The 26,763-nt window shown below is 44.8% G+C and overlaps 2 protein-coding genes across 2 annotated transcripts in view; one reads left to right on the forward strand and one right to left on the reverse strand.

Annotated features, from left to right (window-relative positions):
- Positions 1-9,501, reverse strand: part of ADCY10 (adenylate cyclase 10) — a 69,965-nt gene extending 60,464 nt beyond the window's left edge. Inside the window, exons 1-3 of the mRNA XM_043490851.1 lie at positions 9,162-9,501; positions 4,625-4,729; positions 1,619-1,657 (exon numbers count right to left, since the gene is read on the reverse strand). Of these exons, the coding sequence (XP_043346786.1) occupies positions 1,619-1,657; positions 4,625-4,729; positions 9,162-9,501 (484 nt within the window). The remainder of the gene's footprint in view (positions 1-1,618; positions 1,658-4,624; positions 4,730-9,161) is intronic.
- Positions 9,502-20,751: 11,250 nt separating this feature from the next.
- Positions 20,752-26,511, forward strand: LRRC52 (leucine rich repeat containing 52). Its single transcript, XM_038414302.2, has 2 exons — positions 20,752-21,548; positions 25,418-26,511. Exons 1-2 carry the CDS (start codon positions 20,924-20,926, stop codon positions 25,678-25,680), a joined length of 888 nt encoding a protein of 295 aa, XP_038270230.1. The 5' UTR covers positions 20,752-20,923; the 3' UTR covers positions 25,681-26,511.
- The last annotated feature ends 252 nt before the right edge of the window (positions 26,512-26,763 follow it).

The following is a 26,763-nucleotide window of genomic DNA, read 5'->3' on the forward strand; positions in this document are numbered from 1 at the left end:
CTGACTGTGAACAAGCCAACCCCTCTATGCTTCTAGCACAGGGGTAGGCAACCTATGGCACACGTGCCAAAGGCGGCATGCAAGCTGATTTTCAGTGGCACTCACACTGCCTGGGTCCTGGTCACTGGTCCCGGGGACTCCACTGCTGGCCTGGGGTACCGTCCACCAGCCCCCTGCCTGCCGGGGTTCCGTCTGTTGGCCCCGCTCAGCCCGCTGCTGGCCCTGGGTCCCAGCCACTGGTCCCAGGGGCTCCGCTGCTGGCCTGGGGTACCGTCTACCAATCCCTACTCAGCCCACTGCCAGCCGCAGGTCACGGCCACCGGTCCTGGGGGCTCCATTGCCGGCCTGGGGTACCGTCCACCGGCCCTCTGCCAGCCGAGTTCCATCCGCCGGCCCCCCTCAGCCCACTGCTGTCCCCGGGTCCCGGCCACTGGTCCCAGGGGCTCTGCTGCTGGCCTGGGGTACCGGCCGCCAGCCCACTGCCAGATGGGGTTCTGTCCACTGGCCCCCTCAGCCTGCTGCCGGACCCAGGTCCCGACCACCAGTCCGGAGGGCTCCGCTGCTGGCCTGGGGTTCCGTCCACCAGCCCCGCTCAGCCCACTGCCAGCCCCAGGTCCCGGCCACCAGTTTGGGGTCTCAGCTGTCAACCTGGGGTCCCAGCTGCTGGGCCAGGGCTCTGCAGCCACCCTCAGCTGTGGCCCTCTAGCCCCAGGCTGGGGCAATGAGGGGTGCAGACTGGGTCAAGAGGGGGCGCAGCTCAGCATGGATCGCATGGATTATTATTACTGGCACGTGAAACCTTAAATTAGAGTGAATAAATGAAGACTCAGCACACCACTTCTGAAAGGTTGCCGACCCCTGTTCTAGCAGCTGTCGGTTGTGACTACCTCTTCTCACTCAGTAATCCCTGCAGCTGCTTTTACAAGTGAACCCTCCATCCTGGTGATCCCTTATAGCCACTGACGGCAAGCGTCCCTTCCCCGTCAGTGACCCTGTGCAGTGGCTTGCTGCATGTTCCCCTCCCCTCTCCCACACAAACAAACCTGTGTCCGCTGGCTCAGGTACACCTAAGGCATTGCACCTCCTTGGGTAACTGCTAGCACAGTCATTCAGGCCCAGATCCCCAAAGGTATTTAGTATCAGAGGGGTAGCCATGTTAGTGTGTATCCACAAGAACAACGAGGAGTCCGGTGGCATCTTAAAGACTAACAGATTTACTTGGGCACAAGCTTTCATGAAGTGTATCCATGCATCTGAAGAAGTGTGGTTTTTTACCCACAAAAGCTTATGCCCAAATAAAGGTATTTAGGTTCCTAACTCCCATCTGATCTCACTTCTAAAGGAAGCGCCAGCCAGGGTTTCTCAATCGGACACAGAGGAAGGGGAATCAGGGTTGTTTCTAACTGAAAGATATAGTGTAAATTCTTGCTTCTTCCAAATCATAGATCAATCCTGTGGGAATAGGAGCCAGAGGGATGGGTACAATAGAACAAGGAAAGGGATTCGGCTAATGTTAGTGCCTCCACTGTCCAGAGCCTCACAAGTCAAATGACAGGGAAAATAGGCCGCTCTACCCCACCCCAGTGCTTCTCCTTAGATATCACAAGCTAATAAATACCTGCAAAGTTCAAGATATCGCCTCCGTAAATCAGCACCTCTGCAGCAAGAGAAAAGGCAAGAGAAGTTACACACAGCTCTTGTCAAAGAAAATCACAGAACAAATTGTTCTGTCGATCGGGGGAGGGGTGTGTGTGTGGGGGGGGGGTGCGTGTCAGAAATATAAAGGGAAGGGTAAATACCTTACAGGGTAATCAGATTCAAAACATAGAGAATCCCTCTAGGCAAAACCTTAAGTCACAAAAAGACACAAAAACAGGAATATACATTCCATTCAGCACAGCTTATTTTATCAGCCATTTAAACAAAACAGAATCTAACGCATATCTAGCTAGATTACTTGCTAAATTCAAAGACTCCATTCCTTTTCTGTTCCTGGCAAAAGCATCACACAGACAGAGAAAACCTTTGTTTCTCCCCCCGTCCAGCTTTGAAAGCATCTTGTCTCCCCATTGGTCATTTTGGTCAGGTGCCAGCAAGGTTATTCTAGCTTCTTAACCCTTTACAGGTGAAAAGGTTATTCTTCTGGCCAGGAGGGATTTTAAAGGTGTTTACCCTTCCCTTCATATTTATGACAGGAGAAACAAAGGTTCTCTCTGTCTGAGTGATGCTTTTGCCGGGAACAGAAAAGGAATGGAGTCTTAGAACTTAGTAAAAAGAAAAGGAGTATTTGTGGCACCTTAGAGACTAACAAATTTATTTGAGCATAAGCTTTCATGAGCTACAGCTCACTGCATCCGATGAAGCTTATGCTCAAATAAATTTGTTAGTCTCTAAGGTGCCACAAGTACTCCTTTTCTTTTTGCGAATACAGACTAACATGGCTGCTACTCTGAAACCTGTCATTATGCAAGGATTAGAACTTAGTAAGTAATCTAACTAGATATGTGTTAGATTCTGTTTTGTTTAAATGGCTTATAAAATAAGCTGTGCTGCATGGAATGTATATTCCTGTTTTTGTGTCTTTTTGTAACTTAAGATTTTGTCTAGAGGGATTCCCTATGTTTTGAATCTGATTACCCTGTAAGGTATTTACCATCCTGATTTTACAGAGGTGATTCTTTTATTTTTTCTTCAATTAAAATTTTTCTGTTAAGAAGCTGATTGCTTTTTCATTGTTCTTAAGATCCAAGGGTTTGGGTCTGTGTTCACCTATGCAAACTGGTGAGGATTTTTATCAAGCCTTCCCCAGGAAAGGGGGTGTAGAGTTTGGGGAGGATTCTGGGGGGAAAGACATTTCCAAGCTGGCTCTTTCCCTGTTATATATGTGTTAGACGCTTGGTGGTGGCAGCAATAAAGTCCAAGGGCAAAAGGTAAAATAGTTTGTACCTTGGGGAAGTTTTAACCTAAGCTAGTAAAAATAAGCTTAGGGGGTTTTCATGCTAGTCCCCACCTCTGTACCCTAGAGTTCAGAGTGGGGAAGGAACCTTGACAGTGGGTGTGTGTGTATGCACACACACATTGAGAAGGCATATTTTGCAGAGTAGGTGTGACTGAGTGAGCAAGATGGTGTATGCTTGAGCATTTAATCACAACAAAGTTCCCAGCTGCTGAGGGCTCAGAGCAAAAATCAGTGAGTTAAACTCCATCTCAAAAGCCACCATAAGGAGGCAGAGCACAGTGTTCTCTATGGCAACTAGAAATATCCCCTCCCAGACCCACCTCTTCTCCCAACCCTTCAAATCCCCTACTGCTCAGTTTTCAAAATGTCACATCCAACAGGGAGGGCCCTGGGGACAGCTTGAGAAGCACTGCTCCATGGGAAGTTTTGAAGCAAGTTCTCAAAAGCAATGTGACAGCGAGAGATAAGGAAGGATGATCCAGTGGTTAGGAAGCTAAGCCAGAGACTCTTGGTTCCCTGCTCCATCACAGACTACAGATGTGACCTTGGGCAAATCAGCTGGCCTCTCCATGCCTGGGTTCCTTATCCATAACATGAATAATAGCACTCCCCTACCTCACTTCCTCACAGGGGTGTTGGAAGCCATATAAGAGGCTAAGATAGACAAGGAAGGGCCACATTGTGCTCTCAGGCTGTTGAGGAACTTTCTAGATCCTGAGAGGGAATTAGTAACTTTTGTCAGAGCTCAGTTCCCCAAATCATTAGCTTGCTGATGTCACAGGGGCACCTTACTCCTTGGCCACATAAACAACAAGACATTGCTCTTCCAGTGAAATGGGGTGGAGATCAGTGTTCCCTCTAATTTTTCCCACCCATGTTGGGAATGAATTTTGTTATGTGCACCAATATGGAGGTGATGTGTGACACATAACAAAATTCATATGGTGGGGGAGGGGTCAGGGCAGAGGGGTTAGGAGTCTTGGAGGGGGTCAGAGCTGGGGCAGAGGGTTGGGGTGCAGGGGGTGAGGGCTCCAGCTGGGGTACAGGCTCTGGGGTGGAGCCAGGATGAAGGGTTTGGGGTGTGGGAGGGGGCTCCGGGACTACCACATGGAGAGAGGAGTCCCCCCAGCTCTTTCTCCCCGCAGCAGCACCTGGGCTGGGGGGGAGAGGGGCCTCTACTCGCCACCGCAGCTCTGGGGCTGGAGCTGCAGAATCAGTGCCCCTCCCCCAGCAGGTCCAGACCGGGACCGCAGCAGGTTGAGGCCAGGGGAGGGGCGCCCCTCCCTCAGCCACAGCAGGTCCCCTGGTGGGTTCCCTGAGCACCAGCATGGCTCTAAGAAGGCTACCACGTGACCGCACAGCTTACAGGGAACTTAGGTGGAGGCATACACCAGGGTAGAGCCACAGGAATAATGGACCCTTCAAAGCAGGACACATTGTGCCAGTGAGGAGCAGCAATGACTGGTTCCCAAGGCAGCTCCATCCAGCCCTCCTAATCTTGGGAGATTTTCAAGGCTCCCTAAGTGACAGAGAAGATCCCAACCTCCAAGTAAAGAAGGGCCCACGCTGCTTAACAGAACACCTTTCTGATGGGCATTTCTTAAGTTCCCCAGACCTGAGCCAAGGAAGTGCTCTCAGCAAGGGATCGTGCTGCCTGGTACTTACCTTCTACAATATCTCCTACGTAATGATTGAGGGTCTGCGTTAGCTGGTCAGCACCACGGTCCAGACTGGTGTCCATGCTAAACTTCTCCGTCAGTGCAGTAAAACCTGTAACACAAACAGCAGTTAGGCAGCCACTGGAGGAGGCAAGAAATGGCAGATCTCAGCGACTGCAGACATGTTTTGTGTTACCTTAAATGTGCTGGATACATAAGAAAAAAAGTTTAACAAACTTATTTTCCATTTAAAACTGATTTATTAAGCAAAGGAGGTATTATCTGTAGTTAGTGAATTGAACTGGAGTTTCTAGGTCACCACGTCCTTCAAGATTTTAGAACAAGTTGATCTCATCCTCTTATACCTTGTATTTGTTTGCAATTGGAAAAGGAAAACAAGCATTCCCTCTTTTTCAACTTCCAACTGGTTTCTTGATTTTGAATGAACTTGTCATTGAACTGAACTAGCTGAATAAACTGAAATGAAGAAAATATTCTCTCTGCACCACAATAAGAGGCTACTTCTGCCAAAAACTGGTTTAGCACATCAGCTAACTCTGGTTCCAGGTGCTTAGCCAGTGACTTCTAGCAGCTCATTTGAAATGAAATTTGACTTTCATTAAAACTTGGCAACAAATGTGTACTGCTATGTATTATTTTTGTATGTGATTTAAATGATTTTAATAGGCTGTAAGTTTAAGCCTTAACATAAGTTGTTAATTTCAAGTTTAATTTTAAATAGGGTTGTTTTTTCTTAAAATAAATCTATATTTAAATAAAAATAATCCTATTTAAATTAAAAAAACTTTCATATTTTTAAATTAATTTTTCTCCATCCTGCATGCAACATTCCCTGATTTCAAGTCCCCAGTTCTTTCAGATTTCAGAGTAGCAGCCGTGTTAGTCTGTATCCGCTAAAAGAAAAGGAGTACTTGTGTCACCTTAGAGACTAACAAATTTATTTGAGCATAAACTTTCGTGAGCTATAGCTCACTTCATCGGATGCATACAGTGGAAAATATAGTGGGGAGATTTTATATACACAGAGAACATGAAACAATGGGTGTTACTATACACACTGTAACAAGAATGATCAGGTAAGGTGAGCTATTACCAGCTGGAGAGTGGAGGTGGGGGGAACCTTTTGTAGTGATAATCAAGGTGGGCCATTTCCAGCAATTGACAAGAATGTGTGAGGAACAGCAGGCAGGGGAAATAAATATGGGGAAATAGTTTTACTTTGTATAATGACACATCCACTCCCAATCTCTATTCAAGCCTAGGTTAACTATATCCAGTTTGCAAATTAATTCCAATTCAGCAGTCTCTAGTTGGAGTCTGTTTTTGAAGTTTTTTTGTTGAAGAATTGCCACTTTTAGGTCTGTAATCGAGTGACCAGAGAGATTGAAGTGTTCCCCGACTGGTTTTTGAATGTTATAATTCTTAACGTCTGATTTGTGTCCATTTATTCTTTTACGTAGAGACTGTCCAGTTTGACCAATGTACATGGCAGAGGGGCATTGCTGGCACATGATGGCATATATCACACTGGTAGATGCGCAGGTGAACGAGCCTCTAGTAGTGTGGCTGATGTGATTAGGCCCTATGATGGTGTCCCCTGAATAGATATGTGGACAGAGTTGGCAACAGGCTTTGTTGCAAGGATAGGTTCCTGGGTTAGTGGTTCTGTTGTGTGGTGTGTGGTTGCTGGTGAGTATTTGCTTCAGGTTGGGGGGCTGTCTGTAAGCAAGGACTGGCCTGTCTCCCAAGATCTGTGAGAGTGATGGGTCTTCCTTCAGGATAGGTTGTAGATCCTTGATGATGCGTTGGAGAGGTTTTAGTTGGGGGCTGAAGGTGATGGCTAGTGGCGTTCTGTTATTTTCTTTGTTGGGCCTGTCCTGTGGTAGGTAACTTCTGGGTACTCTTCTGGCTCTGTCAATCTGTTTCTTCACTTCAGCAGGTGGGTATTGTGGTTGTAAGAACGCTTGATAGAGATCTTGTAGGTGTTTGTCTCTGTCTGAGGGGTTGGAGCAAATGCAGTTGTATTGTAGAGCTTGGCTGTAGACAATGGATTGTGTGGTGTGGTCTGGATGAAGGCTGGAGGCATGTAGGTAAGTATAGCGGTCAGTAGGTTTCCGGTATAGGGTGGTGTTTATGTGACCATTGCTTATTAGTACCGTAGTGTCCAGGAAGTGGATCTCTTGTGTGGACTGGTCCAGGCTGAGGTTGATGGTGGGATGGAAATTGTTGAAATCATGGTGGAATTCCTCAAGGGCTTTTTTCCATGGGTCCAGATGATGAAGATGTCATCAATGTAGTGCAAGTAGAGTAGGGGTATTAGGGGACAAGAGCTGAGGAAGTGTTGTTCTAAGTCAGCCATAAAAATGTTGGCATACTGTGGGGCCATGTGGGCACCCATAGCAGTGCCGCTGATTTGAAGGTATACATTGTCCCCAAATGTGAAATAGTTATGGGTGAGAAAAAAGTCACAAAGTTCAGCCACCAGGTTCGCCATGACATTATCGGGGATACTGTTCCTGATGGCTTGTAGTCCATCTTTGTGTGGAATGTTGGTGTAGAGGGCTTCTACATCCATAGTGGCTAGGATGGTGTTTTCAGGAAGATCACCGATGGATTGTAGTTTCCTCAGGAAGTCAGTGGTGTCTTGAAGATAGCTTGGAGTGCGGGTAGCGTAGGGCCTGAGGAGGGAGTCCACAAAGCCAGACAATCCTGCTGTCAGGGTGCCAATGCCTGAGATTATAGGGCATCCAGGATTTCCAGGTTTATGGATCTCGGTAGCAGATAGAATACCCCTGGTCAGGGGGGGTGTCTGTGCGGATTTATTCTTGTGCTTTTTCAGGGAGTTTCTTGAGCAGATGGTGTAGTTTCTTTTGGTAACCCTCAGTGGGATCAGAGGGTAATGGTTTGTAGAATGTGGTGTTGGAGAGCTGCCTAGCAGCCTCTTGTTCATATTCCGACCTATTCATGATGATGACAGCACCTCCTTTGACAGCCTTTTTGATTATGATGTCAGAGTTGTTTCAGTTCACTTTGCTCCTATGCTGGAACTCTCCCTGCTTTCTAGTTCTGATCCTTCCCCCACTACTTTTGACCCTGTTTGCCATGAGATCATGCTGACTCTTCTGAGAGAGGTGGCAGAGATCCAGGGGAACATGCTAAAAAGCTTTAAGTCCTTTCTCGGTAGTGATGGGAAATTGCCCGTCTCCCACCAGACCTTTCACTTGCAGAGTGTCACAAGGATCAATTCTCTCTCCAGTCCTATTCAATACCTACAAGCTAGTCAGACAACAGGGACTCAAATGCCAGCAATATGCAGATGACACACAGCTCTGTTCTCCTTCCGCATATACATATGATTATATCGCTATCACCAAGATGACCCAGTGCTTAGAGGAGATCAGTTCATGGATAGAGAACACCTGATTAAAGCTGAACCTGAGCAAGACAGAGGAGATGCTAGTGGGTAGAGACGTTTGCAATCACAGTGCAGTCTCCTTTGGTTGAAGGTACACATCCATCGTTGCTCAATTCAATCTGTAGTTTAGGAATGCTTGCTGATGATACACTCTCACACAGTAGCATCCACAAGTAACTTTCTCTGCATCATCCACTTGACTAGGAGAGGCTCATCGTAGAGGATGATGACCTGGTCTCTGTTATAGATGTTTCCTCACCTCCCAGCTGGGCTACAGAAATGCAACATACCTGGGCATAAAGCCTTCACGCCTTAGAAAACTGAGAATGTGGCAGCACATCTCCACAGCAAACCAAACTATCACATCAAACCTATCCTCCCACATAATATAAAGTCAAGTTCAAGGTCCCAGTCCTTATCTTCTAGGTACTCTTTGGCCTGGGCCCATCATATCTAAAAAATTGCATAAAGTTCCAAGATGGGGACAGCAGTCGACAACTCTGCCCTGAGTTGCTGCTACTCCTGTCCCAAACTCTTTTGAGCCTAAAGACAGCCAATTCTGCAAAACCGTCCCAAGTGCTGTAATAAAGATGAAAGTCCCTAAGCCATTTCAGCTGTGACTTCAGCTAGATTTGGGTCCAAGCCTCCCATTACTGCAGACAATATCTCTTTTAAACCTTCCATGTACTAAGGCTGGGCTTTTCAGAAAGGCCTAATAAAGGAGTTAAGGTTTGTCTACACAGTGAGTTACTGCACAATAAACCAGGGTGTGACTCTACAGCATACCAGTTTGCCACCCAGTCATTCATCGTGTGGACATTGCTAAGTCGTGGATACAGCTTAGCATGCTGCTGCTTGAGAGCACAGTACATCAAGCCACACTCTGGAACTTTTCACTCTGCTGTAGCACTGTCCACACATCAAGTTAGTACATGGCACGCTGGCATCCTATTGATTCACACCCTGTCTTGCTGCACAATAACTTGCCATATAAACAAGCCTTTAGGCACATAAATCCCATTGATTTTCAATGGAAGTTGGGCACCTAACTTCCTTGGGCCCTTCTGAAAATCCCACCTGAAATGTCTTCAAAAATCTCTCTACCCACCTGAAATGTCTGCAAAAAGCAATACTCCATCAAAACTCTCAATGAAAGGCACCTCCTTGGAGAAATCGCCATATACGATGAGATCGGGGACATGAGCTGCTACTTTCCCAATTGTAGTGCTGTCACTTGACTTTCTTTGCTCCATGTTGGCCATGAATGCAACCTGCTGCCCAGGGCCCTGGAACACTGATGGATAATTCAGTATATGATCCTCCCACTCCGGGAAGGAGGTGACTCCCACTAGCCTGCCATATCCACGATCACTCTTCTGATGATCAGACAGCAGCACCATAAAGGACAGGTCACAATTCACTGACGGAAGGGTTTCAGCCAGTAACATTCTCTGTATATCACAGTCTATGTAGCAACAGTTGCTAGGTGAGACAAGCTTCCTTCATTAATGTATTTTAAACCCACTTACACAGAAATGGTGTGATGGGGTATAGAAACCACACATGAGTCTGGGCTGTTGTGACTCTTGGGCCTACAGGAGGCTCTCCTCTTGTAAACTCAAATGTAAAAAGTATGTAAAAGTTCTTAAGATGTTACAATAACCATGAAAAATAGGTCAAATTGTTTACAACCCTGAATGTTGTAACAAGTCCAAAAGAACCAGACAAAGAAGCCGGATTAGTCTAAACCAAAAAAGGCCATGTTGACATAATCCAAGAACAGTTGAAATTATGACTGGTAAAAACAGAAGATGTGGAACCAGAAGTTAATACCCAAAATTGGTGTGATGGATATGAGGCCTAACTGGTGAGAGGGATGAACTATGACTCCTACTCTCCCTTTTTGGTTTCCTTAAAAAGAAACAGTGAAAAAAAAGACACGATCAGTTCTGTTCAGATCAATTTCGTGCTCTCCCTCTCATCTCTCATCTCAACACCTTGCATCCCAGCTCATCCCCCAATCTGCCAGCACTGCAACTCATCCCAGCTTACCTTGATTCACCGGAAGGACTTTCTTCCTGAGAGAAATGCTGGCTGGCCTTAATCTTGTTCAAGGAACTTTGTTTTCACCTGTGAGTGCTGAAAGTCATCACATGATCATGACATCCAGTCCTCAGCCCATCAGTGGGGATATCCAATTGCCAGTACTGCAGAGGCATATGTAAGAGCCTGTATTGTTTTCCCTTCCCTTGTTATGTTATTTTCTGCCTCCCCCACTTCTTTCCTATCTCTCATTCTCTTGGCTGTTTTTCAAATTCTGAAGTCAACTATGGTGTATTCATCCAAGCCTGCCTTGTCTAAGAAGAAAAGATCCAATCAGATGAGGTCCCTGACCAAATCGTAAACCAGGATCCAAGCTGCAGGTGTCATGGTTGACTTACCAACCCAAAGCATCCACTCATAACTAATCAGCAGTCCAGTGTTTCAGAAACATCAACAAAAGCCATATTTCACCCATCTTTTCTATCCTCTCTCTTCTCTTCCTTGTGTCTGTTAGTTAAGAACAGGATAAGTAAATGCCATCCACACATCAAAACTTAGAGTAAAAGTAACCCTTTCCTTTTAATCAAAGAACAGTTGTTCTGAAAATATGAGTCTGCTATTTTGCCTCCAAAAGAAGGACTTTCAAGGTTTTGCCTAAGCTTGTTTTCCATAAACATTCAACCATAGTTTGACTATAAATGCCTGTTTTGATTTCTTGTTCTTTCTTGTTTTTAATCAATAAACTTTTAATTTAAATTAATGCTTTTGGGTGTTTGCCAAGTTACCGAGTAAAATCAAGCCCTCTGTTTAAAATAATCCCAAACCTACCTATCCCAGAAGTTGGACAGTGAAAGAGTTTATAAACACCTTTAAGTCTTTGAGCTTTTGAGATCAATATCTGTACAACAAGGCCCAGTCCATCCTGCCCTGTAACACCTGAACCAAGTGTCAGGCTTCATGGGAGGAACTAAAAAGGGAGAACCCAACACAGTTGTTTCCTGGCTGGGAAAGAGAGCAAGTCTGAGGCTTTCACAGTGTGATAGATTGGTTGGAGCCAGAAACTGGGGAAGAAGGGAAGGGAAGAATTTATGCTTCTTTGTGTTTATTTTGGACTTTGGGCACCCCGATAAGGTGGAACTGTTACATGACCTAGCTGAAGAGGTAAGTCACTTCAATCCAGAAGATGTTTGAGCCTGGATGGAGCAATGGAGGACCAGGAGGGAAACAGAGGCAGAGCCATGGCCACACAGTGCCATGCCATGAGGGGATATAGCAGGAGGGCACGTGGGCCACAGATGGCTAATGCCATGAGACTCTGCTGGTCTTTCCTTTCAAACTCTGGGCTTCCTATGCTTCCCCACTCAATAGTTGAGTAGAAATAAGGAGGCTATATTACCTCTGTATTTGGCACTGGTGTGACTGCTCCTGGAATAATATGTTCAGTTCTGATGTCCACAATTCAAGAAGGATGTTGAGAAATTGGAGAGGATACATTGGAGACTGTTCAGAGAAGAGTCATGAAATTGATTTATGGATTGGAAAACATGCCTTCCAGTGAGAGGCACAAGGAGCTCAATCAGTTTAGTTTAGCTTTCTCTTTGTTAAGGGGTGACTTGATCACAATCTCTAAGTACCTACGTGGAGAACAGAAATTTGATAATAGGCTCATCAGTCTAACAGAGAGAGGTGGAACAAGATCCAATGGCTAGAAGCTGAACCTAGTCAAATTCAGACTGGAAAAAAGGTGCAAATTTTGAACAGTGAGGGTAATTAATCACTGGAACAATGTACCAAAGATTGTGGTGAATTCTCCATCACTAGCAATTTTAAAATCAAGATTGGTGGTTTTCTAAGAGCTATGTTTAATCCAAACAGGAATTAATTCAGGGGAGTTCTCTGGCCTGTGTAATACAGAAGGTCAGATTAGATTGTCACAATGATCCCTCCTATCCTTTTAATAGTCCTTATATTTCCTCCAGCTCCCTCAGATGATACCTGTCTAAGTGCTCTCTCCATTGCAATACCCCAATTTCTCCAGACTGCAGCCCCTGCAGAGAAGCTACCCATTTGCTGCCCTATTGTTCCCTGTCCCCTTCCAATAGAGACAAGGAAATGAATGGGAGTCGGGGAGCTGACTAACCTCTGTAAAACCCCGCCACACAGTGTCCTGTTGCCTTTTCCATTGTGACCCAGTCAGATGTGCTATTCCCCCTAGAGAACTTCTCATAATGACCATCACCAGGGGCTACCCCTGTACATAAAGACCTGCTGCTCTAGAGATACCTCATTTGCTGTCCACCCTTATAGAGAATACTCAGGCTGTTACCTCTCTGACCTGTAAGGGCCTCTCACACACCTTCTACGCAAGAGATCTTGCTCAGAAGGGTCCCTCAACAAACCACACACACATAGCAATGACCCTCACCTTCTATTTCATGCAGATCCCACCCAGTCACATGCTAACCCCGCAGAGAATTCCCACATGGCAACCACCGTTCTACTGACAGCTCCTAGACACTTAACAGATCTCTGGCTTATCCAGCAGTGCAAGTATGGTGGTACAGTATGATATGCCATACCAGCAAGATATTTATAGCCAATACAGAGTAACAGAAAGACACAGGAGAAGCCGGTGGTTCCATGCAGGCAGCTCCTCTGGTGCGGCTGTACTGCCTCCAGCCCTGCCCCCTGCCCTTCCACAGAGCTGCATCTCCTTCATCTGTATGGCAGCCTTGATGGAGGACAGGGCTGGGGGGCAGGGCTGGGTGCAGTACAGCCGTCGAAGGAGCTGCCATTGTTCTGCTCCTTTTCCCGCTGCCCCTCCCAGCGGGAAAAACTATCTAATAATTATCAACATAGACTACACACACAAACTAGGTTAAAAAGAACATGATTAAGGTTGCAAAGTCAAGCACTCAAAAATTATGAAATTCCAGAATTAAGAGGTCAGACTTAAGGCAATAAGGGTAATATTTTCAAAAGTACTTAGGTCCCATTAACTTTCAGTAAGGCTCTTAGGTGACTTAGGTGTTTTCAAGATAGGACTGGACTAAGGCTTCTAAGTCACTTAATTTTCCCTGATTGAAAATGCATGTGAAAGCCTCCTTTGCATGGTCTACGTATTCAAGGAAGGAAAACAAAATATACCCACACACACAAATTTCCACTGCACATATTATATAAATGCAAAGAAACACTCCTAAGCACTGTATACAGGCTCTTAAAAATGTAAAATGCACACAGCCAAAGTCCTAAAGAAGAAGGCTTTGATCCTAAATAACACATAATACAATGTAATTGTTTGAGTAAGGGTTTGCAGAATCAGACCCTCAGTAAGAAAAGAACAAAGAAAGGAAGCCTGGAGGCTGGTGTTACTACAAAGCAGAGTTGCACTGAGTAACTCAACTATGCATTCTGTAAGCCCCTGCGGGTAGAAAGCTTCCTTTGTCATTGGTCTGTAAATGCTATACACATCTATGAAATGTGTAAAGAACTCATATTCATAGCAATAACATTGTCGATGGGAGACAATGCACTGAGCCTTTTACAGGAGTGTAAGAAACCATGTGTATTATTACAGGCACCAATACAAAAGAGGATTACACCAGATGACTGGCTGCATCGGTCTCAAATCCCAATGCAACAGCAGTGGGAAACTGGGGGCTTTGGTGATTTGTGTTTAATAATAGACATATTTCTTGGATGGGGAGAATGGTTAATCCCCATATTCAAATGATAGATTTCACATGTGTGTTGGAGACTTTCTGGTCGGGGAAGGGAGGAAAAGGAGCAGCCCTTGCTAGAATAGGGTGGGATTTTCCCAACAGCATCATCCTGCTGCCAGAGGGGGGTGAATGAGGAGTTGAAAGAAAAGGCAGAAGCCCTATATGTCAACTAAGGCAGCTCTCATTCTCTTCTGTGTCGGGCTTTGCTGCCTTCTAGCAACACTTTGTGTGTGAAATAAACAGGAGGTTTTGTGTTTCCCTGGTGGGACTAGTGTGAGAAGTGCAGTTAAACTTTAATGCTTTGGGTGAACATAACCAGGCCGACTGCCTTGGACCAAGAACACCTCTCTTCTAGCTGGGAGGAAAATAAGAAGCATCCTGTTCATGTGAGCCACTGCCATAGATACAGATGAGATGACTCAGATAAGATGTATTTTCCATGCATCCAAACCCATCCCACCAATGAAGGAGGACTAGAGGGCAGCTGCAAGGGGAAGTAGGAGAAATACAGTACCAGGTGCATAACAATTAATAATATACAGTCAAGGGGTGACTGGAATGTTACATATCTGTCTTGATTTACCATGAAGACAATAGTGACATGAGAATTCACCTCTCATATTTAAGTAGCAATTTTTCCATCCATGTTTCCAGTGTTAGATGTAAAAGCTTAAGAGTGCAATGTATTAAAAATAATAGCAACCCAATATGCTTAGCAACAGAGAGAGAGCTTACATAAACAAGCAACAGCATTCTTTCTTTAAAATGCAAAACCTTTTACATTTGGTATGTGTCTAACTGGAATCTTTACAGTACAGTCTTTAGCATTACTTCTTCCATCACAATCATAGAATTATAGAATCATAGAATATCAGGGTCGGAAAGGACCTCAGAAGGTCATCTAGTCCAACCCCCTGCTCAAATGTTAGATGGGGTAGGATCTGAGTTACTACAGAAAATTCTTTCCTGAGTATCTGGCTGCTGAATCTTGCCCATATGCTCAGGGTTTAGCTGATCGCCATATTTGGGGTCGGGAAGGAATTTTCCTCCAGGGCAGATTGGAAGAAGCCCTGGAGGTTTTTCACCTTCCTCTGTAGCATGGGACACGGGTCACTTGCTGGAGGATTCTCTGCTCCTTGAAGTCTTTAAACCACGATTTGAGGACTTCAATAGTTCAGACATAGGTGAAAGGTGTTTCGCAGGAGTGAGTGGGTAAGATTCTGTGGCCTGCGTTGTGCAGGAGATCCAACTAGATGATCATAATGGTCCCTTCTGACCTTAATATCTATGAATCTATGAATCAAAGCAGGACCAATCCCCAACTAAATCATCCCAGCTAGGGCTTTGTCAAGCCTGACCTTAAAAACCTCAAAGGAAGGAGATTCCACCACCTCCCTAGGTAATGCATTCCAGTGCTTCACCACCCTCCTAGTGAAAAAGTTTTTCCTAATATCCAACCTAAACTTCCCCGAAGAGGTTTCATCAAGAGAAGGTGCCCTTTGCGGGAAGAGAAATAAATGGTCAATCTCATCTAGTAACCTAGTCAGAGCTTTGACACACTGCATGTGTTCTCTCACCTGAAATTATTGACAAACTGCCCCTAAGTACATTACAGCCACAACTAGAACCCTGCTGTTCTCCCATAGTACGGAAGAATAGGTGTGTGGGTCATTGCTATCTTTTTTCCTGTTTCTGTCAATGGCTAAGTAGCATCAATCTGTCCCCCTTAGTTCTCCACTGGGATCTTTACGTTGTATGATTTCAAAGAAACTGTAATTTTCTGGCACGAAAACCTGGACGACTCCAAAATTAGGGCTTTGACCTTAGTCCCTTAGAAGTTTTGTTTGAAAGTTCAGAATTACTGTGATGGGGTCCTCGCACCAAAGAGGTGCCTCCTACTGGCCTTCACAGGGAATAGCTCTGCCAGCCAGTGTGCCCTCTTCAGGTGGTGCCCTCTCATCATCTTCTCTTCCTGCAGACTTGCCTCAGTCCAAGTACCGTAATGTCCTCTTCATGACTCGGCCCTCCAGCTGAGTCAACATCTGTATTTCCCCCTTCAAGCCAATTCCCCAGTGGCAAATGGCAGAGATCCAGGCCTGCCCACTACTCCGTGTCCTGACCCAGGGACCTTATAGATAACAGCCTCCTGCTGCATCTCCTTAACTTCCTTCAATGCTGCTTCAATTCCCTGGGCCACTTCCCCATGCGCTGGTCCTTCTTTGCTCTTACCTCAGGGCATTCAGCCAGCAAGTCCCAACAGCCAGCCAGGAGCTCCCTCTTGATCCCCCTTCCCTGCCAACAACTGTTCTGTCTGCATGCTACCCTTGGTGCAGCCTGTTAAAAACACAGTCCTCCCTCCTTGGGGTCCCCACAGCAACGGAAACTGACTCTGCACCTTCAGAGTCTTTTGTACTAGCCTGTTAGGCCCTGATTGGCTGCTTTATGCAGCCTCCCTCCAATTGGCTGTTTCCTGTGCAGTCTTCCTAGGCTGTGTGGAGGACTCACCTCCCCTGCTCCTTTCTGGGATGGGGTACGGCAGGCCCCCGAGGCCTTCATTAACCCCTTCCATGCCAGTGTGGAGTGAACACCCCATCACAGTTACCTTTTCATTCTGCTCCCTTTTGCTGAAAGAAGTCATAGTTTTCTCATCTTCACCTACACAATATGATCCCATTCGTATCTTATTTCTGAATGCTGAGAATTATTTTTCTTTATAAACAAGCGTAATGGGGTGGCTGTTATGTTCCCAGCATACATATAGAAGTTAGATAAAAACCTAAATACTCTTGCTGGAAGGCTGTAATGTAACATGACTTTATTTTTGAGAATTCAGCACAATAATACACAAGACCCAAAAACAGGGAGAGACAAAGCAGGCTGCTCCCTGAGGCAGAGAAGCACCACTCAACCCACCTTGCTTTGAGCTGGTTCTTTCCACAAAGACTCTGCTTGCATGCTTTCACACAGAGCCTCCGAGCAAGGTTGCCAACCTCAAGGCTCGAGTTTTTGCCAATCACATGTCAAAAGTACTCAAAATCACTTAGGTTGGCACCATTGCATTCTTCCACACTTCTCCCCTCTCCAGTAATACTCTCCCCAACCCCAAAAGTCCCCCCTCAAGGTGAGTCTGAGGTGTACACACAGAGGCTGCAGAATCCCTGTTTCCTTCTCTCCTTCCCCCCCTCACCCTCTCCCTTCTGCCTGCCTGGCTCTTTGTTTCCTGCCACAGACTGACAGGAGAGTGGCTCCCACCGCCTCTGCTGGCTCCTCACTGAAAGTAAACAAGCATCAGGGCAGCAGCTGTGGGTAAGCCACTCCCCATTCCCCACACAACTCTACCCACTAAGACTGCCCACATGCACCACACACATCACATCCCATTGGTTGTGTGAGTGCACTGCCTTGTAGCCCTTCACAGACTTGCAGGTGCACAGCCCTTAGCACCCACTCAGATTCTTCCCATCAGTCGCCCACCCCAGATTACTTCAAACAAAATACCCCACTTTATAATTATGGTTTATTAATACTCCCTTTACAGAGCACAAACCACTTCTTTAGTGTGTCGCGTTCACACCCATTGTGGGGCTGTGTAAGACTCCTAATAGATTTCCTCCCACTGTTCAGGAGGCCCCAGCCCTCCTCCTGGCCTGCCACGAAATGTCTGTACCTACTGCAGGAGGATTTGTGGTTCCAGGATCGGACTCCTGAGTCATCTCAGGACCCATATGTAAATCCGTGGTAGAGATCATCCTCAAAATCGAGGGATCACCAATCATCATCAATCGGTCATATTACTCTGTGTGTGTGTATGTGTGTGTAAACCATCAATGCACAACAACCACCTTAGTGGATCTAAATATTAACAAATCAAGTAAAGTAGTTTATTAATGAGTGGAAGGCCATTTCTAAAAAAAATGTTAAGGATTCAATATTGCGCCATTGAAATCAATGGGAGCAGAATCAGGCCCCACAGTATAGCCCTACGGTTGATTTTCGTTTTAACTCTAGAAAATGAAAAAAAAGAAAAGGAAAAAGAAATTAGTCTGAGAATTAGTGATGCAAATACCCAGAGGTAAACACCGCTGTGTGTATTTTCCAGTATTACCTCCTTTGTAAAGCACTTTGAGAGCTACTGATGAAAAGCTCTATAGAAGTGATCAAGAAATGAAAGAGTTTCATGATTTAAAGGAAAGGAAGGAATGAGAGCAGCATAATAAAGACAATGGACTTCAAAAAAGCAGACTTCAACAAACTCAGAGAATTGGTAGGTGTGGTCCCATGGGTAGGGTATCTAAGGGGGAAAGGGAGTTCAGAAGAGGAGCCAGTTTTGAAAAGAGATAATACTGTATTAAAGATACAACAACTAACTATCCTGATGCAGAAAAAAGATGGGAAGAACAGGAAGAGACCAATATGGATGCATCAGAAGCTGTGTAATGCCTGAAAATCAAAAAGGAATTGTATAAAAAGTGGAAATAAGGACAAATTACTATGGATAATTTCAAAAGAATAGCGCAAGCATGTAGGGAGAAAATCAGAATGGCTAAAGCACAAATGAGTTACAACTAACAAAGGACATAAAACGCAATAAGAGATTCTATAAATACATTAGAAGTAAGAGAAAGGCAAAGGACAGTGTAGGCCCATTACTTAATGGGGAAAGAGAACAAATAATGGATGACACAGAGACAGCAGAATTATTTAATGCCTTTTCTGCTTTCCACATTTACTAAAAAGATTTATTACCAGATGCTTACCACAATTACTATTGACAATAAGGGGGAAGTAATACAGATCAGAATAGGGAAATAACAGTTTAAAGCAGTGGTTCTCAAACTTTTGTACTGGTGACCCCTTTCACATAGCAAGCCTCTGAGTGCAACCCCCCCTTATAAATTAAAAACAATTTTTTTATATATTTAACACCATTATAAATGCTGGAGCAAAGCGGGGCTAAGGTGGAGGCTGACAGCTCGCAACCCCCCATGTAATAACCTCACGATCCCCTGAGGGGTCCCGCCCACCAGTTTGAGAACCTCTGGGTTAAAGAATATTTAGATAAGTTAGATGTATTCAAGTTGGCAGAGCCTGATGAAATTCACCCTACATAAGGAACTAGCTCAAGCAAACTCTGAACCATTAGCAATTCTCTTTAAGAACTACACAGAGGGTGGTGAGGTCTCAGGGGACTGGAGGAAGTCAAACACAGTACCTATATTTAACAAGAAAAGGGAGACCCAGAGATTAAAGAGCAGTCAGCCTAACTTCAGTAACTAAAAAGATACTGGAACAAATTATTAACCAATCAATTTGTAGGTACCTACAGGATAATAAGGTGTGAAGCAATAGCCAACATGAATTGTCAAGAATTTGTCAAGAACAAATCATGCCAAAACATTGTAATTTCCTTCTTTGACAAGGTAACTAGCCTAGTGGATGGTGGGGAGGGATGGCTGATTTGATATATCTGGACTTTCATATGGCTTTTGACACAGTCCCTTATGACGTTTTCATAAATAAACTAAGGAAATATGGTCTAGATAAAATTACTGTAAGTGGGTGCACAACTGGTTGAAAAGCCGTACTCCAAGAGTACTTATCCATGATTCCCATCAAAGTGGGAAGACATATCAAGTGGGGTCTTGCAGGGGTCAAGTGGGGTCTCAAGCTGGGAGATGTTGCAGGTACTTTGGAGAACAGGATTAGAATTCAAAATGACCTGGACAAATTGGAGAATTGGTCTAAGGGTTTCTAAAAAGAGGATGGTGATCAGTTTTTCTTCATGTCCACCAAGAGTAGGACAAGGAGTAATTGGCTTAGTTTGCAGCAAGGGAGATTTAGGTTAGATATTAGAGAAATCTTTCTAACTCTGAGGATTGTTAAGCACTGGAACAGGTTACCAAGGGAGGTTGTGGAACCCCCATCATTGGAGGTTTTTGAGAACAGGTGAGACAACACCTGTCCAGGATGGGCTAGTTATACTTAATCCTGCCTCAGTGTGGGAGGATAGACTAGATGACCTCTTGAGATCCCTTCCAGCCCTACATTTCTGTAAAAGTAAGGAATAATAAATAATAATAATAATAATTCTGGTATTTTCTAATTTTTGAGGTCTTGACTTTGCAACCTTAATGTTTTTAATGTACTTTGTGTGTGTGTAATTTAACACATATATTGCAGTGGCTCCTAAAGGCCACAACCAGGTTTGTCCCTACTGTAGTTGGCATTGTGCAAACACATAATAAGTGACAGTTCCTGCCTCAAAGAGCTTTCAGGCCAAAAGACAACGTAGATCTCAGTAAAAAGGCTGGTGTGCAGAGGATCATCAAGCGAAGGTTCTATAACACAAATGAAGCTAAAAGGTCTAAGCAGTTTAAAAATTTTGCCTTGAGTGTAAGTGCATGTGAAAGTCTCTTTTGTGTGATCTATGTATCCAAGGAAAGGAAACAAAACCAAGACACACACACACACACACACACACAAGCATTGTAGATATAGATACAAGCCTATTTGTTCTATCAAGCAGATCTATATATCCACCAGAGCAAATGAACACTCACATTATATCACCATTACATAAATACACACTTGTATACAGAGGCACTGCACTCACATGGACCTCATTGCATCAAGCTCTACACTCTTTCAGTACAGCCACACACACAGAGCTTTGTGCCCGCATGAGACACAGACAGGCACATTTGTATATACACACACACAGATCTGCACTTCTGGCCATGTTAGAATTCTCTCTCTGAAGCCAGGCTGCCTTTGCAAGCTACTGATGTCACAAAGGTGTCAACTGGCAACCAATGTGACTCGTAGATGTTCTCATTTGCAAGCAGCTCTTCTTTACTTTCAAACACAAAGAGGGTGAGCTCTCTCTAAGCAGCCAAGTAGGCAATCTGCCAGGGAGCTGCATGAGTGAGGGATACAGAGAGCTTCCAAACAGCCTCACAGCTCAACTCCTCTTCGGTCTTACTGGAATGAGAAAACTGCTTGCACAGGGCTGGTTCTTTGTAGCTCTGCAGGGCCTCTGCCACAGCATTCTCTGAAGGGCTGAAGCAGTGTGGAGGAGCTACAGTAGATAAGGTACCGTGTCATGTCCCCTCCTAATGGCCCCAAATCCCTGTGGCTGGTGCTTCTTTTTGGAATGGGAGTGATGGCAAAGAGCCTGAACTGTCCAGCAAAGTGTACCTGTGAATACCTGGAAGTGAACTGCACAGGGCAGCAGCTGCAAGATTTCCCTACAGCCATTCCACTGGACACAAGGCAGCTGATTCTGGCTACCAACAACATCTCCTACCTGCCATCGGTGGAGCTGAACTTCCTAAGTGACTTGGTCTATCTGGACTGCAGGGAAAATGCCATTAGTGAAGATCTGGATTTTGCCTTTATCAGTCTCAACAAGCTCATCTACCTAGACCTCAGCTTCAACAACCTCACCCGGGTCACCTTCACCACTTTCTCACAGCTCAGTAGCCTGGTGGTGCTGAAGATCTCGAATAACCCAAATCTGGTGGAGATTGAGAAGGATTCCTTTGCCAACAACACCTGGCTGAGGCACCTGGATGTGAGCCGGACTGGCTTGACGTTCCTGGATACTAGCATTGTCAAGGATCTGCCCAATCTGAAGTCCCTGGGTCTAAGTGAAAACCTCTGGAACTGTAACTGCTCCTTCTTGGACTTCACCCTCTGGATGAAAGAGAGTGGCGTTCACTTCCCAGGTGAGGACTTTGTGTGCCAGCCCAGGCACCCCGAGATTTGGCTGCAACTAAGCAAATGGTTCTGCTTTCTGTATCAGAATGTCACTGTTACTCTTTCACATTATGGGCCAGATTCGCAGTTCGTGTAAAGTAGCACAGGTTCATTGAAGTCAACTGAACCGTGCCAATTTACCTTAGCTATGGATTGGGCCCCCTGACCATAACAATATACATACCATCAAACACATACAAGGGCACCCATTAATGCCTAGCTCATAGACTCATAGACTTTAAGGCCAGAAGGGACCATCATGATCATCTAGTCTGATGTCCTGCACATCGCAGGCCACAGAACCTCACCCACCCATTCCTGTAATAGACCCCTAACTTCTGGCTGAGTTACTGAAGTCCTCAATTCATGATTGAAAGACTTCAAGTTACAGAGAATCCACTATTTACCCTAGTTTAAACCAACAAGTGACCCGTGCCCCATGCTGCAGAGGAAGGCAAAAAAAAACCCAGGGTCTCTGTCAATCTGACCCGGGGGGAAATTCCTTCCTGACTCCAAATATGGCAATCAGTTAGATCCTGAGCACGTGGTCAAGAGCCACCAACCAGACAGCTGGGAAAGAATTCTCTGTAGTAGCTCAGAGCCATCCCCATCTAGTGTCCCATCTCTGGCCGGTGGGGATATTTGCTACTAGCAGTCACAGATGGGCCATGCCATTTTAGGCAGTCTCATCATATCATGTGCTCCATAAACTTATCAAGCTCAGTCTTTAAGCCAGGTAGGTTTTTTGCCCCCGCTGCTTCCCTTGGAAGGCTGTTCCAGAACTTCACTCCTCTGATGGTTAGAACCTTCATTTAATTTCAAGCCTAAACTTGTTGATGGTCAGTTTATATCCTTTTGTCATTCTGTCCAGATTAACCCTTAATTTAAATAACTCCTCTCCCCTCCGGTATTTATCCATCTATGTATTTTTAGAGAGCAATTATATCTCCCCTCAGCTGCATACAAACAACGTGCGCGCACATGCACACACGCACACACACACACAAGCAACCACAAAATGCTAAACTAACAATCAAGAACCGTCTTTAAGTGATAAGAAACAAAGAGATTGCTAGACCTTTAAAATTCCTGCTCTCGCCTCAGCTGGTGCCACTGTAGTCTGTGATCAGTTCAAAGTGCCATGTGTCTGTCCTGCTGTATTACCCATAGGCAGTTCTGAGGCAAACTCTGGATGGGGAAAGCTGCTCCTCTAAACTTCCGGATGTTTCTGGAGTTCCATTCTGTAAGTGTAGTTTTTTGCTAGTGGTGTTAAATTTCTGTGTTTCTAATGGTAGATTCAAAAAACCCCTCTTAAGTGAAAATGCAAGAGGTACCATTATTCCAGCCCTGGGGCCTCACACACCATTCCCAGCCCTCCTCAATTCTGACCTCTAGTACCCTGCTTTTCCAACCCAGGGCTCCCCATAGTTCTGCCAATGCATCCCCACTCTAACCTGTAAATCGTCCTTCTGTTCCATTTCTGGGTGTCTCTCCTTGAACATAGACATTCATTTGGGCCAACTATATGGCAATTTTGTTCTGTGCACCATAGGTGAAGATTTCAGAGAGGCCAGGACTTCACTCTACTTTCATAGCCTTCCTATATTTTTGTTACATAAGCAGTACAGGCAATTACCTTTTCCCTAAGAGTAAGAGCTGTTCTGCTGGAGCAGTGGTAAACCACTTCTCTAATCACACTGACTATCACAGCACTTTTATCTCAGTCATTTTTGCCCTAAATGCGGATACGTTTTGTACAGCACTCAGTATTAAGGGTGTGATACAGAGCCCATCCTGAACTCAGTGGGAGTCCTTTTATTAACTGCAGCAGGCTTTGGATCAGGCCCTACATTGAGGGGGATTGACAGAGTGTAAAACAGGACAAGTGTGATCATACTCAGGAAAAAGAAAAGGAGGACTTGTGGCACCTTAGAGACTAACAAATTTATTTGAGCATCAGCTTTCGTGAGCTACAGCTCATCCGATGAAGTGAGCTGTAGCTCACGAAAGCTTATGCTCAAATAAATTTGTTAGTCTCTAAGGTGCCACAAGTCCTCCTTTTCTTTTTGTGGATACAGACTAACACGGCTGCTACTCTGAAATGTACTCAGGAAAGTATCTCTTGTGCATTAGCTATTTTGGGGCTCCCATACGTTCTCTCTCATTCTCAAGGATGCCAGAGCAAACTGACTCAATTTACAACATGAAGTCCTGGATCAGGAAAGCACATGAGCATCCGCTTAAATCCCTTTGACTCCAGTGATACTTAAGCACACTCTTAAGTGCTGTTCTGAATACTGATGCTTTCCTAAGTTGGGGCCTGAAAAATGATTTTTTTCTTAAGTCACCTGAAATGCCTAAATCCAACTGTGTTTTTTTTTTTCCTACCTCAGATTATGTAACTGGATTGTAGCTGTTGCTTATGCACAGGGTAGAAGAGTCTCCATTTCACTTTTCCAGAATCGTTTTGGTCCCAAGAGTAAGAGAATGTTTGAAATGTATGCTGGCTTTTCCCAACTCCAAATGTACATAAGCCCCAGTCTTTAAAGAATTACACACAGCACAATGCTGAGAGGAGATCCTGAAAATGGTAATTGTTTAAGGATTGGCTGGGCAAGACCCTCAGTAAAAACAAAGAAAGGAAGATTGGAGGCTGGTGTTATTCAGTGCAGAGTTAAGGTTATCTGAGTACCTGCTTTGGGGCAGGAAGCTCTTTTGTTTGCCTGTAAATGCTACACATGCCTGTGGAGCTGTGTAAAGAACTAATCCTAGTAATAACATTGTAGATAGGAGAAAGTGCACCAGAAACTTATACAGGAGTGTAAGAAACCATGTGTATTATTATAGGCACCAAAACAAAAGAGGGTTACAGCAGATGACTGGGTGCATCAGTCTTGAAGCCCCATGCAACAGCTGTGGGAAACTGGGGGCTTTGGTTATTTGTGTTTAATAATAAGTGTGTTTTTCTTGCATGAGGTCAATCTCCATATTCACATCACAGATTTCATGTGCATGTTGGAGACATTCACATGGTGGGGCAGAGGGAGAAGGAGCAGCTTCTGTTAAGACTGAGGGGGAGAAGAGGGATTTTCCCTATCAGCATCACAGCTGCTAATCATGGGTACCAAAGAGGGATGAATAAAGAGTTGACAGAAAGGGCAGAAGGCCTATGGGTCAGCTCTCATTCTCTTTCCTGTCAGGCTTTGCTATCTTCCAGCAACACTTTGTGTGTGAAACAGGCAGGAGGTTTTATGTTTCCCTGGGACTAGGGTGAGAACTGCAGTTAAACTTTAATGCTGCAGGTAAACATATCCAGGCCGAGTGCCTTTGACCAAGAGCACCTCTCTTTCCAGCTGAGAGGAAAATAAGAAGCTCCCTGCTCATGTGAGCCACTGCCACAGATACAGGTGAGATGGCACAGATAAGATGGATGTTCTATGCATCCAAACCCATCCCACCAGCGAAGGGGGACTCGAGGGAAGCTGCAGCTGATGGGCAATTCAGGCAGCCCAACTGTACTGCAAAACAATGCCCCAGCCAGGCCTGTTAAAAGCTTCTGATGCCTCATAAGGAAACAGAGCACCAACGTTTTATGCAGAGTTGTGTTTGGATCCACATGCAGAACTGAAGTTGCCCCAAGTTTGGGGGTGTTCAGGCTCATCCTGAATGTTATTCAGATACAGAGATAAAACCACACTGATTTTAACCTCCCCAGCATCCTTTATTACTAGGGACATTTGCGTGAAGATAAGTTATTTTTCTACATTGCCTCCAGACTCCTATTTACTGTTGATAAAGGCACACACAAGAGAGGGTTTCTTCTGTGTTTCCCCTACAGATCCTGAGAACATCACCTGCTACAGCCCAGCAGCTCTATATGGCTGGTCAATGCCCGAGGTGGAGTCGAAGCTCCACTACACATGTCTTCTCCATTTATACGATACGGACTATGCCTTCCTGGGTCTGATTGGCTTCTGTATATTCTCTGCCGGCACTGTGGCAGCCTGGTTGGCTGGGATGTGTGTAGTGCTATACGAATTCCACGCAACAAAGGGGGGGAATGATGATGACGAAGATGAAGACGAAGAAGCAACTATCTAGAACTAGCCTCTGAAGCCCTGGTGAATAACTATGCTGGGATGCCACAGAGACTTATACTAGATGTCCCTTTCTCTTGGTCCCCCGGGCTTTCCCTCTATCTCCCTTTCCAGATGAAATTCTTGTGACCCAAAATACAACTGCAGGAATCCTTTTGCTGTAGTTTAACCTTCTTTTGGGGAATTTCTTCCTTCCTCCTTCTTTTCTCCAAAATTTCTTTCTCCACCTGGGCTTGGGCCATTGACAAACTAATTGATGCCTGCCAAAAGTATGGTAAGTGCTCATCTATCAACCAGCCAGATAATTAGTACTTGTTATTTACGGAATGCTCCAAAATAGCTAAGAACCTTACTGAATATGTAGGAAGCCATGAGCAAAGACATTCAAAAACAGGGGCCTAAAGTCAGGCTCCAAAATTCATATGTAGGCTCTTGGACTATGTGTCCTGATTTTCAAAAATGTTGGGCGTTCAGTTGCACCAATGGAGATCACTGGAAGTTGCTGGGAGCTAAATGCTTTTGAAAATCAGGTTATTTATCTAGGAGCCTAAATATGGATTGAGGAACCCAACTTTAGGCTCCTACTATTGAAAATTTTGGCCATGCCCCTGTCCCAGAGAGCTTGCAATCTAAGTATGATTTGTAAAAGATATACAAGTTATTCTCCAAAAGATGCTGGAGATGAAGCAGCCAAGTGTTACAGAAAGATCATCATAGAGTGACCTCTAGCTGATATATATGTTTAACATCTCCTTAATATTGCAGCCAGGAAGAGACAATTACCTGCTGAGAGCAGCTCAGCTTAGCTCTTACTGGCTGAAACTAATAGCATGTCTCCTAGAATCTTACTTGAAAGATTAATGTAGATTGGTTTGGACAGAAGCTGTTGAATAATAAACTGCGTGAAGGACAATAAATATATAATAATGATAAACGGCACTGTACTGAGTTTGGGGAAGATGGCTAGTAGGGTGCTGCAGTGATCTGTTTGGTCTGGACTTCCTTAACAGCTTCATGAAAGAGACTAATTTAGGAGGAGCTGAAAATAATAATAAAGACAGAACTAACTCAAAGAGACCAAGAGTGA

This window comes from Dermochelys coriacea, chromosome 8, assembly GCF_009764565.3.
Source record: "Dermochelys coriacea isolate rDerCor1 chromosome 8, rDerCor1.pri.v4, whole genome shotgun sequence".
In the NCBI taxonomy this organism is placed as follows: domain Eukaryota; kingdom Metazoa; phylum Chordata; order Testudines; family Dermochelyidae; genus Dermochelys; species Dermochelys coriacea.

What these genes read in the sequence shown, in the direction of transcription:
- LRRC52 (XM_038414302.2), top strand. Translation starts at nt 20,924, where the DNA reads ATGTCCCCTCCTAATGGCCCCAAATCCCTGTGGCTGGTGCTTCTTTTT. An exon ending in GAGTGGCGTTCACTTCCCAG is followed by an intron (nt 21,549 to 25,417) that starts GTGAGGACTTTG and finishes TTTCCCCTACAG; the next exon opens with ATCCTGAGAACATCACCTGC.